Raw genomic sequence first — 21,845 nt, forward strand, 5'->3', positions numbered from 1 at the left:
GTTGTAAAAATGATGCAGCTGACATCTGTTAAGAGAACTAACAGCCTTGGATGAAAATTCTCTGTCTATATATAAGAGTAAAGCATTATTGTTTTTACCTGGTCAGGCTTATTCCAATTTGATGCAAACTTGTAATTAATGGTTGTTATATCAGATCTAAGAACGGAATGTATTAAATTTGTATACTTCAAATGAGAAGTTACCCACACAACAGACTGGGAAAAACCCGGCTCTGCTGCTATCTCACTTTTATTTTTCCCTCACTGCTCCTCTCTCCCAAACAGAGAACACATTATACTCCCACCCCCAGTTATTTTTCATTATTTAACTCCACAACTCTCCATGCCTCTACTTTGCAGCCAGCATAGAAGTGGCCATATATTCTTTGAGGTTTCCTTTCAAGTCATTCAGCATTACTTCTAATTGGTTCCAAGTGTTGCTGCCTATTCTGTCAGAGATCAGAATTAAGAAGTAAAACAGAATCACACCTACATCATTAACACTAGTCTACTAACAGTTCTCCTTTTAAAATAGAATCTGTCTTCTATGTTTGGAGCATTCATATATACTGTGGTTTCTGTGGCCTCTGCTTTTGTTTTTTTTTTTTCTGTGGCCTTTGGCATGTTTTTTATTTTAAAAAACATGTTGGTAGCAATAGTAAGACTAGATTAATTACTCGGTAAATACAGAATAAAAAAGGGAGAATGTAGTAATAGTTACTGCAGGAAATCTAGAGCATTCAGGAAAGCTTCAATGGAAACATGAACATTCAAACTTTGTAACTCAGCCTTCCAGAATCCAGCATAAACATAGTAGCAGGGACGGAGATGGCATGGAAAAATGAAGGCATGACAAAATGGGGACAGGCCACTGAAAAACCTAATCTATAAATAAAAATAGACAGGGAATGCTCAGTAGCATAGTGTTGTTTAATGTGGGAGACAAAGTAGATTTCTGGAGCCTAATTCTCTTCCAAAGGCTTGGCTACATGACTGCATACTGGCACGGCAACCACTGTTACCTTCTGTCACGCTGGTATCACATCTTGCATTCACAAAAATAACTGTATATTTTCTTCTGGGGTACAGGTGCTCACACCATTTTTTTCCTGAGAAAAGCTGAGCACCACTACAATTCCACTGCAAACATGAAATCCAAATATCGCCGCAGCAACAGTATACTCGGTCCTCCCAAAGCTGTCTCCGAGTGGTCCTGCTCCCTGTTCAGCAAAAACTCTGACAAGTCTCTGTCTTTATGGCATAAATCAGGAGTAATGTCCAGCGTGAAAGGAAAATCAGTTCCTTCATTTCTCATTCCCTGGCCAGCAGGAACTTAGAATGCTGTGGCAGCTGTGCACCCATGCTCTGAAGTAGGCTAGGGAGTGTCAGTTTCTCTTATGTTTCTCAAAGGTGACTTTTTTGGCCAATTAACAAATGCTGTTGACTGTTTAAGGGAGTCCTGGCCCTATTTGCTTGGCCAGAAGAACAGTGTCCACAACACTGGACCTCAGGAAATGGCTACGTTTAAAAGTACCACTATGAACACATGGCTTAGCTCCACTGAAATATGTTAGGCTAGGAGAGATGTTTGAATGGAAAAGTGGGAAAGGCCAGTATGTTTTACATTATTGGGGCTTTCCCTGCTAAATAGGGAGGGTTTATTAATTGTGGGAATATAGAAAATGCAGCATTTCAAAGTCACTCACTGACAATTTGCTTGCCAATTCCATAGTTTCTTGATCTGAGTAGCTTTTATCACATGTTTGCAATTTGATAAAGCAAATAGCGGGTGTAATGATAACTAAGAAAAGAGACATTAGACCCACCTGGCAACATAAGAAACAACTTGCTGAGCACCGCATACTTTTTGAAGAATACTTTTTCTTCTTTATGCAGAGATTATTGCATTTTTTAAACAAGGAACTTATGAAATGGCAGCACAGATAGTTCTAATTATTTGGCTGTGCTGCAGGTTTAGTAGCAAAATGGTAATTGGAGATCTCTGCGGAAACATGATTAATCTTCTAATTGTGCTATTGTCATAAAAATAAAGGGAAGGGTAAACACCTTTAAAATCCCTCCTGGCCAGAGGAAAAACCCTTTCACCTGTAAAGGGTTAAGAAGCTAGGATAACCTCGCTGGCACCTGACCAAAATGACCAACAAAGATTCTCTCTCTGTGTGTGATGCTTTTGCCAGGAACAGAAAAGGAATGGAGTCTTAGAACTTAGTAAGTAATCTAGCTAAATATGCGTTAGATTCTGTTTTGTTTAAATGGCTGATAAAATAGCTGTGCTGAATGGAATGGATATTCCTGTTTTTGTGTCTTTTTGTAATTTAAGGTTTTGCCTAGAGGGATTCTCTATGTTTTTAATCTGATTACCCTGTAAGGTATTTACCATCCTGATTTTACAAAGGTGATTCTTTTACTTTTTCTTCTATTAAAATTCTTCTTTTAAGAACCTGATTGCTTTTTTCATTGTTCTTAAGATCCAAGGGTTTGGGTCTGTGTTCACCTATGCAAATTGGTGAGGATTTTTTAATCAAGCCTTCCCCAGGAAAGGGGGTGTAGGGTTTGGGGAGAATTTTGGGGGGAAAGACATTTCCAAGTGGGCTCTTTCCCGGTTATATATCTGTTAGACGCTTGGTGGTGGCAGCAATAAAGTCCAAGGGAAAAAAGGAAAATAGTTTGTTCCTTGGGGAAGTTTTAACCTAAGCTGGCAAAAATAAGTTTAGGGGGTTTTTCATGCAGGTCCCCACTTCTGTACCCTAGAATTCAGAGTGGGGAAGGAACCTTGACAACTATTTATTAGAAAAAACTAACACATACTAAATTCATTCTCTTTTGTTATTAGCATACTACTTATTGACTGGCCCTTATTTATTAGATACACATAGTTTATGATTTATATTTTGAGCTACCTGGTCAATGAACAGATTGCAGAACTCTTGAAGTAGAACTATTATTCGTGCAGGCACGCTGTAAAACTGGGAGTGACTCCAGATTAGGCAGATGGTGTGAAACAAAGGGGGAATTAAAGCCTGGATCTTGGGGAATTCTGTCTCCTTAAGAAACCGAATGTGTCTTCTCAGGGGTCTCAGGTACAGTTCAATATCTTGGGCTTCCATAAGTGCTGTAAAAAGAAAAAAAGAAAATGCTAAAACTTCAGATATGATTGTTTCTAAATCAGCTTGTTTACATTGAGGAATGAAAAATTATTCTAGTCTAAAAGGAAAATATTTTCAATGTATTACCTGTAAAAATTAGAAGAAGGTTTATCACAGTCAATGGAGGAGATTAACTTTGTAAATTTAATTACAATTTTAATTTTTCCCCACACATATAAAAAATAACAGTTCTTACCCAGGGAGAAATATATGTAGGTTTCTGGGGCATGAGACAGTATTGTAGTGAAGGTATAGAAGCTCAACCACACAGCACAAGGCTCAGACAACTCCCTGTTCACCAGTTCTACTGCTGGGAGTTAGGGATCTGTGCATCACAACTCTTTCTTTTCTGTCTGTTTGTTCCCCCTGCCTCACCCAACCAGCTTGGACTGATGCAGAAGTTACTGCAGACCTACATTTTAAGTAATAGGCATGTGCAATTCCAACAAGTTCTCATGATAGCAAGAGGGACAAGTCAGAGGCCTGTAGTCTTCTTTAAAAATTGTGTTTGCTGGAGAAGCAGCATGTTTCCAAACCGTGTTCAAAGAGGAGTGTGTTTGTGTGTTGCTGTCTATATCAGCAAAATTAGACGGTCAAGAAAGAAGTCTCCCTTCCTATCCCCTTTGCATTAAGATATTAAGGGACACAACATGCCACACCAACATCTTTCTCATGAGCCCAACTGGTAGGATCTGTGACTATCTTTGAAAAGAGAGCAAGCTTTGGCAGTCACATAAGCAGTCCTTTAATACAGGGAAAGGCCTCTGTGACCTTGTAGTCCAGAGGTCTGTAAAACCTCAATGGGATAACAACTGCTGAGGATATTTTCTCCAGAGTAGAGCCCATTGAGTGACACACTATGTGATGGAGTAGGAGCAGCTCTGTAATAATGTATGAATACTGAATGTTGACCTAGTTATTGGGATAGCGTACGAATATATTGGGTTAATGTAATAAGGGGCTGTGAGGGAAGTTAAGCCACTTCATCCCAAACATTTGAAGGATGTTTTGAGACAATGCCATGATAGGAAAAGGCCTGCACAAACCAAAGACCAAAAGGACTACAACAGTTTAAAAAAGGGACTGTTAAGAGATGGGGGAAGTGTTCAGGGGAGCCAGCCTAAGGATGCCATGTTGACACTTCACACTCAAATTGTCAATTCCAGCATGAGGAGATGTACCCACACTACCTCTGATAGAGCCAGTACACAAAAGAGTGTAGCTGCCCCAAATACACACCCATCCAAGATACTATAATATACTCAGGGCAGCTAGTCCCTCCCATCGCTCATGCCGACACAGCTACACTCTATTTTCACTGCACTAGCTCAACAGAACTAGTGCGGATACATCTCCTCAAGCTGGAATTTACACCTTCAACTGGAAGAATAGATATACCCTATATACCACTCAGGTTTCTGAAGAGGTTAAGCCTGCCTAGGTTACTATCAGGGGCTGGAAAGACTTCAGGTAAGATAGACGTGCATGTGGATTGTTGGTTGTTTTAAAATAGTTTTTCTCTGACATTTTGTTCCAACTGTTAAAATAAATTCTGTAGGCGGGCTGTCACACTATATTCACCACTGGTCACGGATACCTAAAGGGAAAAACCGCATGACCCAGAACTGAATTCTGGGTAAGTGCCACAGGCGCCGACTTTCCAATGTGCCGGGGGGTGTTCGATCCCTGGCTCTGCCCCAGGCCCCGCGCCACTCAAGTCCCCACCCGCACCCTGCCTCTTCCTACCCCATTCTGCCACCACCCCGTGCGCACCATGTTCTTGCTCCTCCCCCAGGGAGGAAGGAGGAGCTGATAGGGGGTCTGCCAGTGGGTGCTCAGCACCTACCATTTTTTCCCCTGTGGGTGCTCCAGCCCCAGAGCACCCACAGAGTTGGTGCCTATGGTAAGTGCTATTGTTACGGTCATAAAAAGCAAAGAGGAGCAAACCTACATGTTAGTAGTGAAAAAGGAAGCTAAAGTAGATAAAATGAAAAATTGGAGCTCAAGTTCTTGTTGTAAAAAAAGTGAAAAACAGAGACAAATACAGCCCAAAGGAGTGGTTCTCCAAATGGGATCCTCTTCCAGGCCAGAGTCAGAAACCTTAGCTTGGAGTCAGTTCACCTGATGCTGCACCTCAATATTGAGGGAATCTCAGCAGCCAAGAGGGACATCCTCCTTCAGTCAGCCCTGGAACATGAAGCACATATCACCTTGCTTCAGGGAACACACTGCCACTGACACTTAACTATCAATTCCTAGCTTTGCTGTTGTATCTCAGCTTCGTCATAGACAATATGGGATGGGATCCTGCATCAGAGAAGGTATTCCAGCAACTCCTGTCTCGTCAGGTACAAATGATGTTATAGAAAGTCAGGCTATAAAAATGAAGGACCTACTCTTTTCCTTTGATTCGCATCTGTCAGCTCAACAGCGATGATGGGGCCAACTGCAGTCTTTAACCACTTTTTATCTTGTACCAGCTACACAGCTTTGATCTTCTTTAAAAATGTTTTTGTTCTGTCATTCTTAACTGTGTCCTCTATCCAACACATCCTTGATCTTCCTCTATTTCTAGTTCCTTGCACTCTGGTACGTATCGCCTTGTATGGTATCCTTTCCGGGTGCTTTCTTGACATATACCCAAACCATTACAGCAACCTTTCTTGAATCTTCTGTAACAGCCTTATTTCTTGCCCTGGCTATTTTCTTATCTCTTCATTTTTTATCTTTTGCAGTCTTGAAATTCTCAGTATTCCCCTCAGCCAGTTCATGTCTGCAGTCAAAACTTTTCATTCATAGGCCTTCCTCATACTCCAGCATTCCTCCCGGTACAGTAGTATCAGCATGACAGTTCTCTCATGTATGCTGATTTCTGTTTTTATAAGAATGTCTTTAGACTTCCAGATGTTGCAGTCTTCTGAATGCAGTAGCATCTAGTCCAATTCTTCTCATGTCGTCTTCACAATTCCCATTCTTCGATACCAGTCCTCCAAGGTACACAAATTTTTCCACTTCATTCTAGTTCTTTGTCTCCGAGTATGATGTTTACCTTTTCTCATATCTTCTGTGGTGGGGGGGGTGCCCCACCCCCATGCCAGATTGGGCTACAACAGGCCAGAGCGGCTGCGCAAGGTGACAGCCAATCAGGGCCAGTATTACAGCCAGCCAATCAGAGCTAGGCTAGGCCCTATATAAAGGCTACCCAGGAAGGGAGCAGGCCTGTCCCTGAGTGAAGACGACCAGCACCCTGGACAGCGCAGTGCTGGGCAGGCTTGGGGGAGCTGAGGAGAGCTCCAGCCCAATACCCGCCAGGCTGCAGGCCCTGATAGAAGGGCCCACAAGATGCAAGCGGGCCAAAGGAGAAGCGGCCCAGGGAGGAGAGGTGAACAAGGGGAGCGAAAGAGGGCAGGGAAGCTGCCGCCAGAGGGTCCCTCTGAAGGGCTGAGTATGGTGAAGGTAGAAAGCCACAGCTTGTCTTACATCCTGTGTACAGAGACTGGTCTCTTCTCTGCATAAACAGGACTTGGGATAAAATATCGGCAGTTGAATGTCCTGATTGATGTGGAACTCAGACTTTAGAGAGGAAGTGAGGGTGGGGATACAATGTAACTTTGTCCAGATACAACACACCACCATATGTTGTGGGTCAGCCCTGAGGACTCTCAGTTCCCCTACCCTTCTGGCCAATGTGATTGCCACGAGGAACGATATCTTGAAGGACAGATTGAGTAGTGATCAGGCTTGAAGGGAGGGTCTCCTTACATATTAAGCACTAAATTGAGGTCCTAGGATATGACATTATCCTACACTGAAGGGAACCGGTTAAGGAGGCCCTTAAGGGATCTTGCTGTCATAGGATGTGTGAAGCCTGACAAATCTTCTACTGGTGAATGGAATGCCATGATGGCATCTAAATAAAACTTGAGCTCAGGGACAGTCCCATAGATTTCATGTTTAATAAGTAGTCGAGGATGGATGCCAGGGGAAAAATAGTAGGAGATATAGTGTTTGAAGTGCTTCCACTTCTGTAGTCAAGTCCTATATGTGGTAAGTTTCCTGCTATTTAAAAGAACCAGCTGGACTTCGGGAGAATGCTCCTGCTCTAGGCCCAAGAACCATTGAGGAGCCAGGCCTTGAGGTGCAGGGATGATATATTGGGGAGCGTTATGGAGTCTGACTCCTAGGTCAGGAGGTCAGTCATTAGAGGACATGCAGAGGCAGACATGTCACCAGATGAATTAGGGTTGGGAACACCTGTCCCAGCCATGCCGATGCTATGAAAATTATCGCTGCTTTCTCTTGTTTCAGTTGCCCCTTTCTTGGTTTCATTGAGAATTAGTCTCCATTGCTGGAAGTAAGTGGTCAAAGTATCCATGTCTTGGCTGAGATTCCCTTCAATTTTGTGGAAGTTGTTTCCAGTGTCAGCAATATAGATATCAGCATACACATACTTCTTGGGCTGCATTTCAAAAAGGTCATATGTGTATATATTGAACAAAAAGGAAGCCAAAACTGACCCATGTTAAAGTGACTGACTCTCTCCCCAACTTGCAGGATGAAGCTTCGGTTGTTAATCATACCTTGAGTGAACCACATCAGCCTACAAGGAATACAGTCAGAACCTCAGTAACGAACAGCTAAAAGAAATCTTCTTGCTAATAAACCCATCTAGATTCAGACCCAAGAACAGCCACTGCCATTCCATTTAGTTGTCATATACCTGGGAGTAAAACCTCAAACATAGCGTGACATACTGGCCTTACCTGCAACACCTGAAAATGAAGTTCTCTACCCATGCTGCCTTGATATGAAAACTGAGGAACCTCCTGGGGTACAGATTCTTTGGTCCTTCATACATCTGTACTGGCCTTGGTGTTTGCTCCAGCAGAATACTGCTCTGCCGTCTGGGGGTGCAGCTATCACACTTAACTTGTCAACATGGAGTTGAATTCAACCACTTGTATTATAATATAAGTGGCTGTTTGAACTATACACAAACCTTCAATTTGCATGTACTAGTAAACACAGCTCTGCCAGATCTTCGACAAGATGCCATTACTGTTACGTCTGCCTGGAGAGCAGTGACAGATGAACCAACCTATTAAGTCTCTGGTTGATTGATGCCTCATTCTGAGACAGAGAACAACACTCTGAGCCAACTCAAAAGTCTGCTTGTTTTCAGGGGAGGAATCCCATTTCTGTGGTCTGGGATGTGACACCATGGCCGATCTCTCGACATCCCTTTGCTATAGCAGTTGACACACTCCAGGACAAGAGTACTACTGGCCCTTTAGCATGCATGGAAAGCCAGCACCACTAGGGAGCTGAAAACTACGTCCTTACAGTGTGGAAGCATCGATAAGTAAATTCAGGAGCTCATTGCTGTACCTGTCTCCTTGTCCCCTTGATCAAAGATCCTAGACTACTCAAGATAAGTCCCAGGCAGACCGCGAAGCGCTACAAAAGGATCTCACAAACCTGGGTGACTGAGCAACAAAATGGCAGATGAAATTTAATATTGATAAATCCAAAGTAATGCACATTGGAAAACATAATCCTAACTATACATATACAATGATGCGGTCTAAATTAGCTGTTACCACTCAAGAAAGATCTGGGAGTCACTGGGGATAGTTCTCTGAAATCATCCACTCAATGTGCAGCAGCAGTCAAAAAAGTGACCAGAATGTTGAGAATCAAGAAAGGGATAGATAAGATACAAAATATCATTGCCTCTATATAAATCTGTGGTACGCCCAGACCTTGAATACTGTGTGCAGATATGGTCGCCCCATCTCAAAAAAGGTATATTGGAATTGGAAAAGGTTCAGAAAAGGGCAACAAAAATTATTAAGGGTATAGAACAGGAGGAGAGATTAATAAGACTGGGACTTTTCAGCTTGGAAAAGAAGTGACTAAGGGGGGGATATGATTGAGGTCTATAAAATCATGAGTGGTATAGAGAAAGCAAATATAGAAGTGTTATTTACTCCTTTTCATAATACAAGAACAAGGGGCCACCAAATGAAAATAGGTAGCAGGTTTAAAATAAATGTAAGAAAGTATTTTTTTCACGCAATGCTCTGTCAACCTCAAACTCCTTGCCAGAGGGTGTTGTGAAGGCCAGTACTATAATGGGGTTCAAAAGGGAGCTAGATAGATTCATGGAGGATAGGTCCATCAATGGCTATTAGCCAGAATGGTCAGGAATGGTGTCCCTAGCCTCTCTTTGCCAGAAGCTGGGACTGGGTGACAGGGCATGGATCACTTGATAACCTGTCTGTTCATTCCCTTTGGGGCAGCTGCCATTGGCCACTGTCAGAGGACAGGATACGGGGCTTGATGAACCTTTGGTCTGACCCAGTATGGCTGTTCTTATATTCTAGATCAGGCTTAATAGGCTACCCTCTGGCTCAAACAGAAGTGCTGCAACCATGCATTGGCTCGGCCTGCTGTCCCCCCTACACTGACTGTGGAGCGGCATAGCAGATAAGTCATGTGGTGGAAGAGTAGCATCTAGAAGGCAGTTTACAACACCTAACCTCCTTTGATACAGGACGTATCTGGTTATGGAACCTGGACATCAAGCGCTGACATCTGCATACAAGAGAGAAAGAGACCCATTCATAAAAGGGGCATAATTTACCTGCTTAACAGGGATGGGAGGCTGAACTGGGACAGTATGACCTAGTGGAGAGCACAGTGGACTGGATCTCATGAGACCTGGATTCTAATCCCAGCTCAGCCACTTGGCTACTGGATGACCTTGAGCAAGTCACTTCACCTCCTTTAGTCTCATTTTCTTGTCTGTAAAATGGGGCTAACAATATTTACCTCCATTGTAAAGCACTTTGAGAATTACTAATAAGTATTATGTAAGAGCTAAATATTATTGCTTACTAAGCTAACAAATCACAAGATAAATGGCACTATAAGAGTAGAAGGCATTTATTATATTTCATTGAAATTTCATTTGATGTGTTTGAAATACAAACTAATGATAAAGGAATATTTGGCTAATATACTAACTCCACAGTCATTCCTATTAGCAATAAAGTCCACATACCAACAGACATAGTACATGTGAAGACTCAAAATAATGTTTAGAAACACACACACTAATTTAATTACTACTATATCTCTCCATGACTTTTATGGAAGGAAAAGTATCTACATAAACTTTATAAAAGTAAATAATGAGTGAAGTCTAAATACAAAGCAGTTTGATTTAACATGTACATGCTCCTCCAGCACAAAATCAGCTTAGCAGTGGCATATTATAGTGTTATTGCAATCAGTATTCTAGATTATTCTATAAACAAACATATAAAAGTAGACAAAATATAAATTTAATTCAAGCTACTCTTACCATTTTCTACGTCCTTCAAAATGTTCTGAGAAGTAGGATAATAGCTGCTCTCTTTGGCTTTTAAGATCTTAACCATTTTTTGAACAACAGGAGACTGAAGCTAGAATCAAACAATTTTTTTCAGTAAATACGAAATTTAAGAACGTCTGTCACAAAGTGGAGTAGGTTGTCTATCTGGATATAGAGTGTGAAATCAAAAGTTTTACTACCAACTTCAATGGAGTCAGGATTTCAGCCAAAGTATTTATTAAAAAAAAACAACAACCCCAAAACAGGTATATGCATATTGGGCCTGATCCAATGTCCATGGAAATCAATGAAAAAACTCCCATTGACTTCCGTGGGTAATGGGTCAGGCTCTCTATGCTAATAATGTTAATCCAATTTATACTGGAGCACTGCTAATAACCAGGATAGTGGAAATACAGAATTAAAAAGAGGATGGTAACAACATGTTTTCCAGCTCCAAGCAATATATCATATTTAAAATGTAAATCTTGATAGCTGCACAATGTTTTAATAAGACACAGCTGGAGGATTTGTAATATCCAATTTAACAAGTCTGTATTCTGAAGCAGCAGCCTCCATTCCATAGCTAAGGTTGAATCTACTTTCCCATTATAGGCCTGATTTTCAAGCCCAATTTCTTCAGAAAGAAATCTTTCCCCTTATGTAGCATTTTCTGGGGCAGAGACATAGGAAAAGATTTCTAAAGCTCCAGACTGAGATTTTGAAATCAGCACAGGGAAGTTAGCTATACGTATCTTAAAATTAATGGAACACGCATAGTTAAATCTCCTGCACAGGGTCAACCAGGATATTTCAATTTTTTCTTTGTCATTCAAGTTTTAACAGTTTTTTCCTCATTATTTTCTGGCTCTTCATATGTCTCTCAAATGGCTTGGCCTAAGAACTCCAAATTTTATTTTACTTTACCTGTGAGGGAAAATGCCTATTTGTATCTTTTTATTTCGGTGGTATTGTTTTGGGTGGGGAGAGTGCAAAGATATAGACTGGAAGAGGCATAGTAAGATTTACGGTACATAGGAAAGATACTGGAGGAGGGGAAAGGCTAAACATGAATTGGAGGGACGGGGAACAAATGCAAGGGAGATAAAGCACATTTATTAAAGTTTTTTCCTAGTAGTTATTTATCATCAACCCTTTCTAAGTGGTTTGTTTTTTTAAAGGATTGGCTAAAAGAAGCTGTGGGTTCAGAAAGTTGCCTGTGGACCCCCCCACACCTATGCTAAGGCCTCCCAATTTATTATTATTTTTTTCAAAGAGCATGGAGGAAGCTGATCTTGGGGGAGGTAGGGCATAAAAGGAACGGGGAAGACAGAGCGGGATGCTGAGGACTCAGGGGCATGGAAATGCTGGAATGCACTTCTCCGCCTCCAGATCTTACGCAACCACCTCTTTTAAACTTCTTTTTTTTAACCCAACCAAATAAAAAGGGTGATTCCAAACAAAAAGCTCACTTAATGAATTTAGTTTGAAGGTATGTTTCAGTGGAGTCTGCCTAACCACCACAAAAAATTATGCTTTCTTGACCAAACACACACGTTAGATAATTTAGAAATGAACAATTAAGGGATCCAGACAGTTCCCCACTGCCATGTAGTCCTTAATCACTAACTATCACTCTTATTTACACCACCACACCTCCTTAACTCCATTTTGTTTGGGCATATCTATGAAGCCAGTTTAATCAGAAATCCAGATCTTCAGCTGTGCCCATCTTCTATGTAGGTTATTTGAAACACCGAAAACAGTGGCTCATTTTGCATGCAAAAAGATGACAAGCATAGAGGGCTTCCCTCAATATCTGCCAAATATCTGAAAACACGTACTTGATCATATATGCACAACAAATTATCTTTTCTTTTCTTCCAGAAGTTGAGCTCAATTTGGGGATCCGAATGGAGGCCTTGCAGAAGAGGTTGAACAGAATCCTCTCTTAGTATGTCACATATCTGATGCGACCATTTAATAACCATAGATTCAACTGCATGTAGCACTGCCCTAGCATATGGATATTGTCTGAAAAACAAAAAACAAAAAAATTCAGTGTTTTGCTGAATTACAGGTGGTGTTCAAGGGCAGTGGTCTGGCAACAGATGTCCTTGTCCATCACTTTACACTTTATCACAAACACTTTAGTGTTAACACCTAAAATACTGAGTCTGGTACTGGCCAACACATTACCAGAAAGATATATTCAAACCACTACAATTAAATGATCAGCAAGCCGAAAGGACTGATTTATGAGGAAAGAATAAGAGTTTGACTGTCAGTAAACCGAATACAATTTTCCTCAGCTCTATACATTGTTCAAAGCTATTGGCCAAGTACTCCCATGAATAATTCTTTGTTTGTGAGTGTTCAGTATTCAAAATCAAAGTTTTGTTGCTTAGTTTACTGGTCCCAAGTCACATGATACTGTTCCCATTTCTTGACTGGATAAGAAGTTACAATCAGGTTTCCAGTCCAGATATTCAACATTTATTAGTTCAAAATTCACTTCCTAGGCATGTTCTTTAACATTTCCTGACATGTACTCTTTCTAGTAACATTCCAGCCTGTTAATTTATTTGCTATAACATATAGTTCAGGGCCCACAAAGACAAGGAAGGATGCAAGCAAAGCTGAAGTGAATTATATTTACAGAATATTAAGGCGTGCACCTATCTCTAACTAGGAGACATCAGCTGCTCTACATGCAATCTTGTGCAGAAATAACTAAATTAGTTTAAAAATTCACAGCTTTTGTTGTTTCAGTGCAAGTCTGTGTGTGGATATTCTTCATTAAAAAATTAAAGCTTTTACTTCAATGTCATTTAAGCGGTTAAAAAGCCATTATTAACAAGAGTTGTGAATTTAAACATATTTAGTTATTTCAGTGCAGGTTTGTGTGTAGATAAGCCCTAACTTTCTCCTTTCTGTCTGGGACCCCTGGCTCTCACTTCCCATGTCCTCTTCTGTGTCTAAAATGCCTGCATGAAGTCATCTTCTCCCACTGCCCTTCTCACACCACACTGCTCCTGTTGTCTTGCTATCTCTTAATACGTTAAATTCAAGAAGATTGTCCTCACCTGCAAGGCTCTACATAATCTTGCCCTCCCACACACAATTTAATCTAATTTCTCTCCATTCTCCTTCAGAGTCCTTTCACCCCTTACTCCACTCTGCAGCTTGTTTTCCCATTTTTGGCTTCATGCTTATGTCATGCTGCTGGAACACTCCCTCTGTTCCTCACTCTTCTCTCCCCACCTAGCACTGCGGGGTTTCGAACCTGATTGAGGCGCCTAGGCCCTACACATTACAGCAATAGGAACAAATCCTACCCCTCTGAGCAATCCCTCATCAATAATCTGTGCAGACAACCTGTCCTGAACTCTTGTCATGTGTTTGTCTTATTTAAATTGTAAGCTCTTTGGGGCTGGAATGTGTCATTGCCATGTAAATTTATGGTGCTTTAATATTGTTCATTGAAACTGCAATGACCACTACCTGCTCAAAGGATGATATCAAAAAGGACGGAATTTCCTGGACTTCTAAATATACATCTTCCAGAATTTAACAAGCACCATGTCTAAATATTAGATCAGGGGCCAGACCCTCAGCTGGTGTAAACTGTCATAGCTTCATTGACGGCAGTGGAGCTCAATTTTAAACCAGCCAAGAATCTGGTCCCATATTTCAGTCCCTCCACTTACCTGAATCTTTCTGATGTTAATTGATGACAAAAGGCACCATTATATCACATTTTTCTATTTTCTTAACTCTGGTTGAAACAGCAACAGGTTGGCTAAAATTTAGCATTATGGCTGCTAAATATTAGAGAATATATCAGTGCACATATTGTGATACACTGAGTTTCTTAGAAATAAAACAAAAGAAAACCTGAACAATGTAGCACACACATCCCTTTAAAACAACACGTGTACTTTTATGTAATAAACAATTGAGTAATAAAACAAATAGCATCTAGTATTTCAAACAGTAGCATTGTAAAATATTGCCCAAGGGATACAAAAATTAGATCTGTTGTGCAATAATTCTTCTCAGTGATTACATCACCATTTAAATATTTTTCCCTCCCTCAAACAGTATTTTACTGTTACTGTCCTCAAATCCAGGCACTATATATAAATAATTCCATGAAAAGCAGTCTTAAAATTAAACCCCTCTTAATCCTTGTACATGACACCACCCCTTCAAATTAGAACATTCAACCAATCACTGCTGCTCCCATTGAAACAGCCACTGAAGTCATGTTGAATGAAGAGCACTAAGACTGAAAGGGAAATACACAGTAATTGGAAAAGAGATGGGGAACCTGGAAGGGGAGCGAGAGAATAGACTGCAATCCAGCAGAGCACTTAAGCACCTGCTTAACTTTTAAAGCACTTGAATAGTTCCATTGAAGGCAATAAGATTATTCATGTGATTGAAGTTAAACTTGTATGCAAGCGCTCTGTTGGATCTGAGCCACAGAGAGGAAGTAGTAGCTATTGGCAGTACATTCAAAAATTTCATCCAAAAAAAAACAACCAAAAAACAACTAGTCATATTTCATGTTATGAGGCTATATTTTCATTAGAGGTTCTCGTGAATACACAAACAACTTCTGCCTTGCTCTTGCAGTTAACTGGCCACAACTAGAAGCCCTTGAGGATACATTCTATGTAGCCTCTCATATACCAGAGAGCAATTTCAATGTTTAGTTATTTTGTAAAAATCTCTTTTGGCATTTTGAGGCAACAGCCATAATCTGGGGCACTCTTTAAAATGTTCATGGGAGTGATCTTATAACCAAAGTGTTCCAAATTCAACATCATTAATATTCCAAGTTTAATATCAAAAGGGATATTTTTAACATTTACTGATACATTTATTTAACTAATGCAACTAATAGCAGTTTAAATTGTTGTGGCTGAAAGACCATCAGGTGCAGTTGCTCTTTGCTGTATTGTATGTGTTGTGTTTCTTACTTATTTTCAGTGCACATCTGATGCAAGTCAGCCTTCGCTGCAACTGTTGGAATGGGAAGAAGGGTTCTTCCTGACATCATTCCCTTCATAACATGCACCTTATTTTTCATAATTTCCACATGATGTTCCATGTCTTGTGAAATAAAATGTGGCCAGGATCCATGGTTTTTCTTATTGGAAAGAACAGGCACTAAGATCTAGAGACAGAGCAGGGAAAGAGGGGTTGCAAATCAGTTAAATGTTTAAAGTTTTTCAAGGGTATTTCACAACACACTGCTTCTTTAAATCCTGAGTGGAACAAATACACACCAAAACTAAACTAAAGCATACATCAGAAACAAAGGATTACTTAAATCAAAGTCAGCTTTTTGATTTTTAATATATATTTTTCTGTTGATATACATGTGTTCAAACCTATTCTAATTGTGTTGTACACAAAAAGAATATGTATTTACATTCTCCACAAATCAACTGAGCCCCAACATTGAGACTCTTTTTCAGAAACCATGAATTATACTATTTTTGTTATTTCTCCTCCACCTTTTCCCCGCAAAAAAAAAAAAAGAGGGAGAGAAATAAATAGCCAAGTCTTCATATCCAACCTCTCCCATCAGAGGTCACAAAATCATCATCAACATCCCAGTCCTCAAGTGCCTTGGTTTAATAAACAAAAAAAAAACAAACGAACAAACGAGTAATCCCAAAATATAATTTAATTTCTGGTCAGGTTCAACATCATATTTAGAATAATCTTAGAGTAAAAATACCCTTCAATAATAAGCCTTTGTAAAAATATTTTTTCCATTAATGCAAATGTGTAGTTTTGTCTGTGACTGAATATTGCATATTCAAAACATTTATTTATAAAGCCTTTAATTCCTTCATATAAACAAACATTCCCTAACTCCTAGCTACATTTTCTATAGTACATATCACTGTATTTTTGAAGCACTTAAGCACATGCTTAACTTTAAGCATGTGATTATTGCTCACTGAAGTTTACAATTAAGCATGTGCTTAAGCACTTTGCCAAATGTGGGTAGAACATAACTCCTGCTTAAGTGCTTTTATGAATCAGGTCTAAACCATGAATAGGTAAATTAAATCTGCATACCAATGTCACATAGGGACCTTTTTGAGGATTATTTTTAGGACATTAGTGCACATAGATCCCAGTCAGGTTAGGGCTCCATTAGGCTCAATATTGTACAACCATAAAACAAACAATGAGCTCATCATCTTAGGCTCGAATGCTACAAACAGCTCATATAGAGCTCCACTGACTTCTACCTGTGCAGGACTCCTTGTAGGATTAGGGGTATTAGTTTAAAACAAGGCACAACAGGGAGGTGAAATAAATGGTGAAGGACAGGGAAAACAGTGATACAGTATAATCATGTTTTTGTAAAGACTGAGTGCAAAATTTGTAGTTATAAACCTTGATTCTAGTTGTTTTGTTAGAGACAGATGAACAGATCAATAGTGGCCTGAACTCCTCACCTGCCTTTCTACGGTCAGTTGTTCTGTAGTGTTCTATAGGCACCATGGTAAAGTGCATGTTAAGAGAGGATGTGGCACAAAGCATCCCCAGAGCATACCACCCCACAAAATGGCACTGCAATCACTGCACCTCAGTCTCCTCTTTGGTGTTCAGTAATCACTGTGGTCCTCAGTATCAGAGGGGTAGCCGTGTTAGTTTGTGTCCACAAAAACAACAAGGAGTCCAGTGGCACCTTAAAGATTAACAGATTTATTTGGGCATAAGCTTTCATGGATAAAAAAAGTCCACTTCTTCAGATGCATGGAGTGAAAATTATAGATACAGGCATAAATATATATTGGCACATGAACAGAAGGGAGTTACAAGTGTAAAACCAATGTTGAAGGCCAATTTAGTCAAGGTGGATGTTATCCACTCCCAATAATTGATGAGGAAGTGTCAATACCAAGAGAGGGAAAACTGAAGAAGTGGGTTTTTCACCCGTGAAAGCTTATGCCCAAATAAATCTGTTAGTCTGTTCCACCAGCCTCTCCTCATGGCAGAGGGCCACCAGACTCCTCATTGTTTTTGTGGTCCCCAGGTGCATGAAAGAGATCCTCTTAAAATGATAACTACTTGGTTATCTGGTGGAACTTCTTGGAGTTTACTGAAAGAGGATTGTCACCCATCATCAAACCTGATAGTATTCAAAGAAAGTTCTTAAATGAAGGATGGGAGAAACCCTTTCTACAAGGCCAATTTATAATTGTGTATATACTAAGTTTCTCTCTATTTAAGTTGTAAAACAAGTTTTATAAGATTTCTGTTATCAATGAATGGATCTGTTAATAAACAGCATTAAAAAAAGCAAAGAAGAGAAGGGAAAAGAAAAGCGAAAAGAAAAAGATCCTCTTTACTCTGTGATGCAGTTCCAACTGCTTCTGCATAACAGTGAACTTCCTGTGTGAGTGAAAAGATAAGCCAGGTAAGGTAGAGTTTCTACTACCACACATCCTCCTTGAATCTTCAGGGCTCTCATGCACCCGGGAGTGGGTTTGTTTGTGTTTATTAACTAGCATTCTTCCACTTGGGATCTAATTTATTAAATCCTTACAAAAACTGTATAGAATTCCTCTCGCTCTTTCAGGCTGAAGACCCTCCTTCTCTTAGGGCTTTCCATTTACCATTGGTTTGGATAGCTACCCACAATGCAACTTTCTGTTGATGCAAGAGGATCGACTGTGGATGCACTCTGCCGACACAAGGAGCATTGTGTGGACTTGCACAGCCAATGTAATTAAAGCAGCATATGGTTGTCATTGTAGACAAGGCCCTAGCTCCCTCTGAGCAGAGAAGCTCTGCCAGTCCCGTTCCAACCTTTGGGCCTCTCTCTAGGGAGACCTTCCCCAAGGAATCCTAATAATAGAATCATAGAAGATTAGGGTTGGAAGAGACCTCAGGAGGTCATCTAGTCTAACCCCCTGCTCAAAGCAGGATCAACCCCAACTAAATCATTCCAGCCAGGGCTTTGTCAAGGTGGCCCTTTAAAACCTCTAAAGATGGAGCTTCCACCACCTCCCTAGGTAACCCATTCCAGTGCTTCACCACCCTCCTAGTGAAATAAATAAACAAACAAATAAAAATTAATATCCAACCTAGATCTCTCCGACTGCAACTTGAAACCATTGCTCCTTGTTCTGTCATCTGCCACCACTGAGAACTGTCTAGCTCCATCCTCTTTGGAACCCCCGTCCAGGTAGTTGAAGGCTGCTATCAAATCCCCCCTCACTCTTCTCTCATGCAGACTAAATAAGCCCAGTTCCATTAGCCTCCCCTCGTAAGTCATGTGCCCCAGCCCTTTAATCATTTTCTTTGCCCTCCGCTGAACTCTCTCCAATTTGTCCACATCCTTTCTGTCGTGGGGGGCCCAAAACTGGACGCAGTACTCCAGATGTGGCCTCACCAGTGCCAAATAGAGGGGAATAATTACTTCCCTCGATCCGCTGGCAATGCTCCTACTAATGCAGCCCAATATGCCATTAGCCTTTTTGGCAACAAGGGCACACTGTTGACTGATATCCAGCTTCTCGTCCACAGTAATCCCCAGGTCCTTTTCTGCAGAACTGCCGCTTAGCCAGTCAGTCCCCGGCCTGTAGCAGTGCATGGGATTCTTCCATCTTAAGTGCAGGACTCAGATTTCTTTTGGCCCAGTCCTCCAATTTGTCTAGGTCACCCTATCCCTACTCTTCAGTGTATCTACCTCTCCCCTCAGTTTAGGGTCGTCTGCGAACTTGCTGAGGGTGCAATCCATCCCACCATCCAGATCATTAATGAAGATCTTGAACAAAACTGGCCCCAGCACGGACCCCTGGGGCACTCCGCTCAATCCAGCTTCCAACTAGACATCAAGCTGTTGATCACTACCTGTTGAGCCTGACAATCTAGCCAGCTTTCTATCCACCCTATAATCCATTCATCCAATCCATACTTTTTTAACTTGCTGGCAAGAATACTGTGGGAGACCATATCAAAAACTTTGCTAAAGTCAAGGTATATCACATCCACTGCTTTCCCCATATCCTGAGAGCCAGTTATTTCATCATAGAAAGCAAACAGGTTGGTCAGGCATGACTTGCCCTGGGTGAATCCATGTTGACTGTTCCTGATCATGTTCCTCTCCTCCAAGTGCTTCAAAATGGATTCCTTGAGGACCTGCTCCATGATTTTTCCAGGGACTGAGGTGAGGCTGACTGGTCTGTAGTTCCCTGGATTCTCCTTCTTCCCTTTTTTAAAGATGGGCACTATATTTGCCTTTTTCCAGTTGTCCGGGACCTCCCCCAATTGCAACGAGTTTTCAAAGATAATGGCCAACGGCTCTGCAATCACATCAGCCAACTTCCTCAGCATTCTCAGATGCATTAGATCCGGCCCCATGGACTTGCATGTCCAGCTTTTCTAAATAGTCCTTAACCTGTTCTTTCACCACTGAGGGCTGCTCACCTCCTCCCCATACTGTGCTGCTGTCTGGGAGCTGACCTCATCTGTGAAGACTGAGGCAAAAAAAAAAAAGCATTGAGTGCTTCAGCTTTTTCCATATCATCTGTCACAAGGTTGACGTCCCCATTCACTAAGGGACCCACACTTTCCCTGACCACCTTCTTGCTGCTAACATATTTGTAGAAACCCTTCTTGTTACCCTTCACATCCCTTGCTAGCTGCAACTCCAACTGTGCTTTGGCCTTCCTGTTTACACCCCTGTACGATCGAGCAATATTTTTATACTCCTCCCAAGCCATCTGTCCAAGTTTCCATTTCTTGTAAGCTTCCTTTTTGTGTTTAAGCTCACCGAAAAGTTCTCTGTTAAGGCAAGCTGGTTGCCTGCCATATTTATTATTCTTTCTACACTTTGGGATGGTTTGTTCCTATGCTCTCAGTAAGGCTTCTTTAAACTACAGCCAGCTCTCCTGGACTCCTTTCTCCCCTCGTATTAGCCTCCCAGGGGATCCTGCCCATCAGTTCCCTGAGGGAGTCAAAGTCTGCTTTTCTGAAGTTAAGGATCCATATCCCAATCCCTGAGATCAAAGCTCCCTCTTCCTTTAGGAGAAGGTCTCCCCAGTCCTCCTTCCTGGCTGGCCTTGTTGGCCCATCACCACCGTCGGCAGGGTTCTCTCACAGAAGAGCCTCCTGGCAGCTCTCTCTTGACACTAATCTCCCTTGGGAATTCCTTTTTAAGCCTCAGCAGATAAGGGCTCAGGCACCTGGCACCCATTCCCAGCATGGTTGGTGATTCTTCTCAGAATTTGCACATATTTTTCTTAAAAGGGCTGGGCCTTGGAACATATTACAGTGTTAAAAGGGATATGAAGGATGAGTCAGAGTTAGACTTTATTAAGAAGGCTACTCTTTAACCTTCCTGGATTTATGGAAACTGCTACGGCTTGATTTTGTTTCGAAGGGAAAAGGAGCAAGTTGTTTGATTTTTCATTTTATTTTCTTATTTTTGTTGAATATTCCCTTGTGGTGTGAAATTTTATTGCATATAGTGAACAACTTTTTAAGTGAGAACATAAGGAACTCAGTGAAATTTCTTGTTTATATACTAAACAGACATAATGAAGCTGCTTTTAAAATGCCTAACCTTCCAGTTTCTCATCCATCCATCCTTTTCCTACTTTTAAAAAGGTTTAACTGCATTTTTGTTTTCAGTGTTTGCTGAAGTCCTTGACATGCCCTCTAATGTAGATAATCAGCAACACATAATCTGAGTCGTCTCAGGTTAAGCAAGATCTTTAAATCAAATATTTGAACAGGTGCTACTGTTGTGAAATTCTCAGTTGATTTCTACAGAATGTATTAGTCAGGTAAACAACTAGAGTAGCACTATCAGTATGATTTGTTACAACTAAATTCCAAATGCTTGTTTGTTGCTGTACATCCTCCATAGCAACAAACCGGGAAAAAAGTAATTCATTTTTAATAGGAAATACATCTGAATAAGTTGAATGCATAGCCAAGCCAAATACATCAGCTTTTACAAAGGAGAATAGGCTCCCAAGTAAATGTGGAATTTGAAATTAAGACATCCATGTAGAGGATGTATCCTTGATCTCATCAGCAGCAAACTTCCATCTTCTCTTCATTATAGTTTGAGGCCTCACTCCCTCTCTCCATGAACTTTTCAAAAAAAAAAAAAAACACTTGACTTTGCCAGCCTCTATAAAAAATGGATTCCCAACGAAATGTGTGAAACCCTGCCTCACTGAAGTCAATGGGAGTTCTCCTACTGACTTCAATGGGGCCAGAATTTCATCCTTTATCTTTCCAGTGTAAGTT

General features: G+C 40.8%; 1 protein-coding gene across 1 annotated transcript in view; it reads right to left on the reverse strand.

Annotated features, from left to right (window-relative positions):
• Nucleotides 1-21,845, reverse strand: part of DNAH11 (dynein axonemal heavy chain 11) — a 285,994-nt gene that overhangs the window by 258,473 nt on the left and 5,676 nt on the right. The window contains exons 3-6 of the mRNA XM_048838362.2: nt 15,533-15,729; nt 12,389-12,578; nt 10,536-10,635; nt 2,921-3,132 (exon numbers count right to left, since the gene is read on the reverse strand). Of these exons, the coding sequence (XP_048694319.2) occupies nt 2,921-3,132; nt 10,536-10,635; nt 12,389-12,578; nt 15,533-15,729 (699 nt within the window). The remainder of the gene's footprint in view (nt 1-2,920; nt 3,133-10,535; nt 10,636-12,388; nt 12,579-15,532; nt 15,730-21,845) is intronic.

This window comes from Caretta caretta, chromosome 2 (genome assembly GCF_965140235.1).
Source record: "Caretta caretta isolate rCarCar2 chromosome 2, rCarCar1.hap1, whole genome shotgun sequence".
Lineage (NCBI taxonomy): Eukaryota > Metazoa > Chordata > Testudines > Cheloniidae > Caretta > Caretta caretta.